Source organism: Salarias fasciatus (assembly GCF_902148845.1).
Source record: "Salarias fasciatus chromosome 23 unlocalized genomic scaffold, fSalaFa1.1 super_scaffold_20, whole genome shotgun sequence".
NCBI lineage: Eukaryota > Metazoa > Chordata > Actinopteri > Blenniiformes > Blenniidae > Salarias > Salarias fasciatus.
Window position 1 is genome coordinate 7,912,808 of NW_021941230.1, and position 8,611 is coordinate 7,921,418.

An 8,611-nucleotide genomic window follows, 5' to 3' on the forward strand; every position below is an offset into this window, starting at 1 on the left:
CAATGCCTGGCTTTCTGGAGTGTCAAGCATCCAAATGAAAACTCTTGCTCATTAGCTGCAAAACCGCCAGTCGTCTCATCAAACCAGGTCTCTTGGTGCATCTGAACCCTGCTTGTGAGAACTCTGTGGGCTTGTGTTGGCCTTCTGTGTGCCTTTCCCTCCAGCACAATGCTTTTGCCCTGAGGGGAGGAATAGTGGGATGCCTCTTTTTTTTTTTCTCAAGGGCGGAATCTGTCTCTTCACTGACTGCAGCCGAACATTTTGTTCCACTCAGTGTAAGTGTCAATCTCTTTCTGCGATATACTGGCCTGGAATTTACAAAAGACGCTGTCAATGTCCTGGTAGGTGAGGGGCCTGATCTGCCCCCTGGGCATCATCCCTGACATGTCCATGCCCTGTGTGGAGACGTGTAAAAGACCTACGAGGGCCTCCTGGCAGAGTCTGGCCAGATCCAGTCCAGAGAAGCCCTCTGTGCGCTGGACTAGCAGCCCCAGCTCCTCCTCGCTCAAGCAGTATTTGTGCTGAGATTGGGTCAGGAGCTGGTTCAGGATGTGGTGCCGGGCCGCGCCGTCCGGCAGGGGCACCAGCACCCGCCGGGCAAAGTACCTGCGCAAGCCCTCGTCCATGTCCTGGGGTCTGCTTGTAGAACAAACCACCAACACTTGATTTCCATCCTCGCCTGAACCCATAAGAAGTGAGTCCAACTGGGCGAGGAGCTCGCCCTTCAGCTGGTTGATGGGACTCTCTTCGCTCAGGTGGGCCGACAGGAGCATGTCCACCTCGCTAATGAACAGCACCGAGGGCTGCCGGCAGCGCGCCACCAGGAATGACGCCCGGATGATTTTCTCTCCGTCCGCCAGCCACTTGGTGGCCAGCGTGGAGCCGCTGAGCTGGAGGAATGGGGCCCCCAGCTGACTGGCGAGGCAGCGGCCCAGCAACGTCCTACCGCTGCCCCGAGGGCCAAACAGCAACACGCAGCGTGGCGTCGGCCCTAAACTGCTGAACATGTCCGGACGCAGAATGGGCCACAGCACCTCCTCCTTCAGGGTCGCCTTGGCCAGTTCCAGGCCCGCAATGTCACTCCAATCCACAGGGGGCCCCTGTTGCACAATTTCAGAGGTGACCATGTCCAGGAGGTGGGGGTCGCTGGTTTTTAGCTGCTCTTCGGCAGGCCGCGACGAGGAGGTGGATGAGGAGGAGGTAGGCCCCGCTGCCGAGTGGGAGAGGTGGAGGCGGTGATCGTCGGCGCCTTGCTCGCTGAGGGAAGGCGACGTGAAGCTCGCGAGAGAGTCTGCGGAACGAGAACCTCCGAGGCTGGAGGAGACGTAGGCAGGCGGAGTCAGCGGCCCGCCCGTTGCCTGGCCGCTGTACTTCCTTTGCTGCTGCTCTGACGGCATGGCGGACTGTTTCTGAGGATTAAAGGGTAAAGACGACTTCTCGGCGCTCCTGTCGAATCCACCAGAGCTGTTGGAGCCTCCGTTGGCGCTGCTGCTGTCCGCCACCCGGTACATGGGGCTGTCAGCCGAGCTGCGCGCTTGGCCGTAGCTGAAGTTGCCATAAGACGAGTCTATTTCTCCTTGTCCTGCCATGTAGAAGGCTTTCCTCTTAAGTGAGTTGGAGGAGCTGCTGTTGAGAGGGGTGGGGGCAATCGGGGTCAGGTTGTGGCTCTGGTACGGGTATCCAGGCAAAGTCGAGGATGGGGGAAGGGGTGTGGGTGCAGCGATGCCCGAGGGGAGGTAGGAGGAGGGAGGGGGAGCTCCGCCGGGGCTGTATCCAGGTCCGACTGCACTCTGAGCTGGGTAGCCTGCTGGGGGGTAATTATAACTTGACAAGTTCGGAGAGCCCCCGTTGTAAGCCGGGACCAAAGTGGGATGCGACGGCGGAGGAGGGGGCGGCTGGAGCAGCCCGGAGCTGTGCAGCGGCGACGGGATCGCCGGGGTGGGGGCGGACTGGGAGCTGTAACTACTGTGCAGGTAGGAGCCGCTGTAGGCGGGGCCGTATTCCTGAGAGGCCATGGACGAGGAGTGGAGGGCGGTGGCCGTGTGGCTCCCGCAGCTGCTGCTGGAGTAGCTGGGCTCGCTCAGGGTGCTGGATGCCAGGCCGGGGGAGCTGCACATGCCAGACACCACCTCCGAGGCCGCCGCCACCCCTCCTTTCCTGACGGAAACCCCCTCTGGGATGCAGCTCATGGGGTAAACGCCATCCTGCCAGGGCTCCGATTCCCCTTTGCGCCCGTTCATCACCACGGGCGCCTCGCTGTATGAACCCGGCATCTCCAGGATGCCCGAGTACTTTTCGGCGTACTTCTTGAGCAGGTTGGAGGCGGTGAGCGCCGAGATGTCATCATTGGCCCAGGCGTACTGGTAGGTGGCGGAGCGCTGCAGGTGGCCGGGAACCGCCCTGTAGGCCTCGGCCTTGTGGGCCGGCGAGCGCGTGGTGGAGGAGATGTCGAAATGCTGTTCGGCCCACTGGCTGTGCTCGGGGGTCCACTGCATTTTTAAGCCTGGGAGAGACACAGACACGCACGTTAGCACCTTAATACAAGGATTTTAGCAATAATTAAAATAACAACACCTTCAAATTGCCTAAAACAAAGGGTAGTCCATTAAAAAGGTGAGATCCCTCCTGAGGCTTTATCAACCAACTTAAACTGACCTCCACACCTTTATTTGTCTTTAAAATTGTAGAGTATTTTTAAAGTTTGATGCCGCATTAACACATCATTGCCACAGATGTTAATTCAGCACCGCAGAGAAACGCACCAAGGTGAAACCACCTGTTGTTAACATCTTTACCTCTTTGTGCTGCACTCTCGGCTGCATTCCCGTTTAAGATAAATATAACACGGAAATTGACTTCATGTTTAAGCGTCTGTCGTAGTTACTCTACCTGGCAAGAACATTACTCTACCTGAACAGAGAACATTAAGGCTGAAATTTGGGGAAAATGAAAGTTTGAAAAACCCTGACATGAAGTATCCAGTTTCCTGCACAAGCGGTAAAGTACGAGGAACAATATAAACCACTCTGAAATCTTTGACACTGAGAAAACCTTGACATTTTGTGTGACACAGAGTATGAAGGTGTGCATCTGGTGTGATTTTTAATCCTTGTGTCCGCTAATGCTGCTTGAAATTCTTCAACCTCTTAAAATGCAGGATTTCTCATGTTTTCCCTGAAGTTTGTGACGGCCGGCATTTCTATTTTTGTTGATGGCTACTTGTGTTTTTCCCTCTTTCCATTCATGGCTGCTTGACTCACTGCTTCTCCTTTACTTACATTCTACCTCTACTTGGAGTTTTTTTTCCCCCCTAAAATTTAGCCTCTTCTTGCATTTCCACCCTCAACTTTCTCCATATTTCCATTTTTCTCGTACAGATGGTCTTTCTGTACATTTGCACCTTGGTATATATGCGGCTGTCCTTTTTGAAAGCAGAGTGTGTTTGTGGGTCACCTTGCCCTCATATTTGTCCTTCTTTCTGTGCATTTTTTCCCCATCTCTGCGTACTTCCCTGCTTGTTTTGTTCGTATAGACGGTGTTTTTTTTGGCTGGATATGTGCGTTTGTGTCTTGCTGTGTGCAGCTACACATGAATTGTTAATTCCTGCACTTGGTGAGGACTCGGGAGGGAGCGTCAGCGGCTCCACTGCGGTACGGAGGGAAGGTGGGATGTCTGGTTACGGCAGCCTAATGCACCCCGGCCAGACCAATAAGACAGAGGCATTGAGGGTCACTCTATAATCCCCAGCTCATCTGAGGTGGCTGGAGATGGGTTTGAAAATGCGCTTCGCCGAGCGCCACAGAGCACGCACACACACACACACACACACACGCACACGCACACACACACCTCCCTCTGCTCATGCTTTCATTCCACACACACAAAGCTCAGACACACAGGCGTTTAAAAAAAAAAAAAAAAAAAAAAAAACTATCTGTGCCTGCACTCAGGCGTGCTGACGTGCACACGAGCTCACATCCACTGACCCAGACGGACAAACACAGGCACGCACACGGGAGCTGTGGCGAGCTATGAATTACAACACATTGTGTCTCAAGCTCAGTTCCTGTCTGCACAGCTCCACCTTGACCTCCTCTCTCTCTCTCTCTCTCTCTCTCTCTCTCTCTCTCTCTCTCTCTTTACCTTTCCGTCTGCCTCTCTTCTCCTCCATGCCTCCCTGCTGCCTCCCCCTCTCTTCTCCCCGTCATCCATTTTCCACCTCCCCTCCTGCTAGATCCGTCTTTATATCTCTTCACCTCCTTTTATTCCGACTCCATCCATTTCGATATATATCTCTCCTTTTCATTCCCTTTCTTCACAGCCACCCCTTCCCTTATTTACTCCCCGTGTGCCGGCCTCCTCCCCCCTCCCCCCCTCCCCCCTCTCCTCCCTCGCTCCATCTCATCTCAGACACACTCACCTGGCTCTCCCCTTTATTGCCTCGGGAGGCTGGAGAGCCACTGTTTCCTTTAATCCCGGCCAATGCCATCTGCAAACACTGACAGTCGCACAGCGACTCCATCGCCGTCTCGCTATCAAAGCCGCGGCGCTATCAAAGGGCTGGACGGGGCGTAATCACAGCAGCCGCACGGCACATTGAACCCCCTCCGTTTGATTTGACTTAGCGCACACAAATAAAGGATAATATCGGTGTCATTTAGGCTGCTTCCTCCGACTTATTGACTGGCGGCGGCGGCGTGTTGAGACCCGCGGCTGGGGGTCCGCTGAGCAATCCCCCGCCTCACAATTGGTTTATGCGCGTGTTTTTGTTGCCCGTGCGAGTAAAAGCGGGGCCCGCGCACAATGAAAAGCCATTCACCGAGGAGCAAATCTTCTCCGCCTCATGTCTACTTATTCTCCTGCAGGGGGAGAGAGAAAGGCGAGCAAAACGGCCACAAACACAGCCGGCGAGCACTCCGGCATCGGCGTGCGGCCAGCCACGTCCAAACCCCGGCGCTGCCTGTTAAGACACGGCTGATTACATGACGGAGAAACGGAAACAAACACAGAAAAACACGAAATCGAAACACAATAATACTATTTAATAGACATGAATGGAAACTACGATTCGCCGAACGCGTTCAGGAAGCCAACAGCAGACACTCAAGGACAAACATTTCGTCTGAAAGCTTCCACCAGTGTACTTCTGGTTTTTTTTTTGAAGCGCAGAAAGATAAAGTGAAGCAGCATGCAGCCACCAGGAAATTACCCAGGATGAAATGAAGGAGATGGAAGATTTATCAGAGAAAACACACGGCTCAATAAACCCAATAAAGACGTGGCCACGTTGGGGGGGGGAAAGAAAAAAAAAAAAAAAAAAGGCGGGAGAAGCGATTGTGATCGTTCCTCCAGTCTGATCAGTCAAGTTCTGGCAGAGAATCGGTCTTTTACTACATAATTCTGAGGTCTTTTGGCGGATTTCGTCCAACCTGCAGCAGCTCCGGCTCACATCAGTAATTAAACACGGCAGAAGATTTAGCTCTCATGTCTGAAACGTTTCTACCTAAGGAGTGTTCGCGTCAAGTCTTCTAAGATGTTTAGGCCACTCTGCCAGCGTTTCTGACCTCAGACGTTACCAAAATGTGTTTTTTTTTTACCCCGATTGGCGATAAAATCTATCAAATGATGGATGATTAAAGGAGCACATACAGAATTCACACAAGTCGCATAAAAACATGAGAAAATAAAGCTAGCAGGTATTTTTACTTAAGAAAAAAAGAGATAATTTCACACAAGGGAAAAAAAAGCTAGCAGGTATATTTACATGTATAAAAAAAGGGAAACTGTACAACAAAACGAAGAAAGCAAGAACACAACTTCCACAGCAAAACATCAACAAATAGCAAAAAAAACCCCAAAAAGCTGCCGGCTCACGTTTAGCATGTCGACAGAGGAAAGAACAAATAAAAGAAAGGCTGAAACGATGGCGAGCGAGCAAGCCGCAAACAAATAGTTGGGAAGTGTAACGAGTACAAAACACAGCAAGCCGGCGCACACACACACACACACACACACACACACACACACACACACACACACACACACACTCCACATTCACACACTCCTGCTCTCTTCTCCAAGTCCCCGTGTTTGTTTGGTAACAACACAGACAAGGAGGGAAGGGAGGGGAAATCCCCCAGACTCCCGTTCCCGCTCTGATTCTGCTCTCGAGCCGTCTCTCGGCAGACGCCACTGGCTAATTAGCGGAATGGCGATCTGCTAATTGTGTTAATTTACAACATTTTAGCCGAGGGGAGTCTTGCCGGGGCTGGCAAACCCGCCGCCCTCCCGCCGTAGCAAGGAGGGAACGCCTCAGACAAAGAGCCCAGCCGGGGGAAAGTTTGGTACGAGCTGGGAGGCGCCTTTAATTCTGAGAATACATTAAGAGGGAGCATGAAAGAGCGGCGATCCGACGGGAAGCGGAGCAAATGGCAGATTTCGCCGCAGCGTGGCTTCACTCAGCTGAACAAACACGGCGCTACAAAGTGTTTGGATTCCTCATTGATCCGGCGGTGTAACCGGCAAAGAGGATTATCAATAAGCCAATATCATACATCGCTCCTTAACTGCACAGGATTATCTGGAAGTGGGCCGTAATGATGGTTAATAAAGCGGCGACGGAGCGGGACGCCGGGTTCCCGCCGCCCCGCGGCAACAGGAAGCAAGAGATTCACACGGCTGACGCTCCTCCCCCCCCCCGAGACCCCCACCCCCCCGCCAACCTCTGATTCAGGAGCTGTAATCACAGCGCGGCGAGGGGGTCAACCTCCAGCGCTGCTCCACACAGATCCACCCTCACATGTCATTTGAAAAAGGGCCATTCGCCGATCTCGCCGTCCGCTAATCTCATTATTGACCTCGAGGAGCCGCAACGTCATCCGGCGCTCGACCGCGGCCCGGAGCCCGAATCATTGTAAAGCCCGTTTTCACAGCAGAATTATGGGAAAGAAGGGGGCCGATTTCCTGGAACCGATGCGGCGATCCAACGCTGCTCCGGAGAAAAATCGTGACTGGAGACACACACTCGGACCAGAGGTTTAGCTCCTGATGCGTTCAGTTCTTGAATTTTCTGAGACTTTCCAGGAAACGAAGCACCAAGATACAAAACTACGTCAATATCTCCGATATTAATGGACATAAACGTCAATGAAAGCATGATGAAACGTTCAAATGACGCACTGTTCCCAACAGGAAGCTAATTCAATGCTAACGGTTCTACACAGCTCAGAGAGCACTCGTTCAAAATCCCAAACCCTGAAACACGACGACCCGTGAGAACACAACAAATAGGGCGACATTTCCACTCATTTCAAATGTTTTGTCGTCATAAAAGCTGCGGTGCACCTTTTCTGGACACAAACAGATGCAGAAAAACTGCGGATTCATTGGTTTTCGATAGCTTATTTCGATAAGCACACTATTCCACAAAGAATTTTACAATTTGTCGAATTTTGCATGGGATTACTGAAGTTACTGGGGCAGAAGTAGGGAAAAAAAGTCATACACTGATCAGATTTGGTGAGAATACTGTGCTTTTGCTTAGTATTAAGCACTTTATAAAACCTTAAAAGATATTTTAAGCAATCGTTTCCCAACTGAAACATCGATTTTTGCAACTTTCACAACAAAAAAAACGCGTGAAGGCGCCGAGCGATTCAGAGCTCAGAGAAAAGACACCACGGCGGGTCTGAATCGAGACGTTTTTTTTAAAGTGAAAGCGCTGAAAGAGACGAGGAGAAGAAACCTGTCACCGCCTCCCTTCCATCAAACTGTGCGGTGCTGAAAGAACCACGGATCTTTGTAATTCCATCATTAATAAAGATAACATATATAAAAGAGTGTGTCAGGCTCCATCAGGGCTTTCATCTCCTCTATAATGAGGTTAATGCAGAGACGCAGTGATTACCCCGCCAATGCAAATGAAGGCCAAATGATAACTTGCACTATTTAAATAAGGTAATAGCGATTACTCCACGTTATTCAAATGAGGAACGGAGGCTTTGAACCCGGCGCTTTGAACTCGCTGCCTTCCTCTCCCAAACATATGGACGGAGAACGGAGGAGGGCCGGCTTTGGGGGTGCATCCTCTAATTCAATGTGATGTAAACCGGGGGCAACCGGCCCGGCGACGCGGCGGCGACCTTCACATCGACTTGAAGTCATTGAAACGTCAGCCCAGTCGTTTAGAAAATCCACTTCTTTTTCTCTCTTTTCTCCGCCACTCGTGGATTCCCGTCTTTAAAGTTGGACATTTTTAGAGAAAAGTCGCTTAACTGGACTGAATTCTTCCATTTCATGGAGTTGCAGAGGAAAAAAAAAGAGAGAAAGAGAGAAAGAGGAGGAGAGGGATCGTGCACTCAGCTGAAACAACATCCAGCAGATTTCTTCTCCAGCGTCAAGTCTGCCAGTTTTTCTTTTTTTTTTCCTTTTTTTTTTTTACTGGTGCAGCATCCACACAGAGAAGCCTAATCATTCTCATTACACTCGGCGTCCATCTGCATCAACAGAGCTGCCTGTTAGCGTGGATGTGCAGTAAACAGCTCTTTAGAGAGAGCTAATGAGCTCTTTTAAGTCCGTCCGCTGTGTGATTCTGCGAGCGGGGTGTCAGAGC

At 51.5% G+C, this 8,611-nt stretch overlaps 1 protein-coding gene across 1 annotated transcript; it reads right to left on the reverse strand.

Annotated features, from left to right (window-relative positions):
- Positions 1-204: 204 nt before the first annotated feature.
- On the reverse strand, positions 205-2,528 carry LOC115384205 (fidgetin-like). Its single transcript, XM_030086510.1, has one exon. The coding sequence runs from the start codon at positions 2,493-2,495 to the stop codon at positions 240-242; it is 2,256 nt and encodes a 751-aa protein (XP_029942370.1). The 5' UTR covers positions 2,496-2,528; the 3' UTR covers positions 205-239.
- Between the last annotated feature and the right edge of the window lie 6,083 nt (positions 2,529-8,611).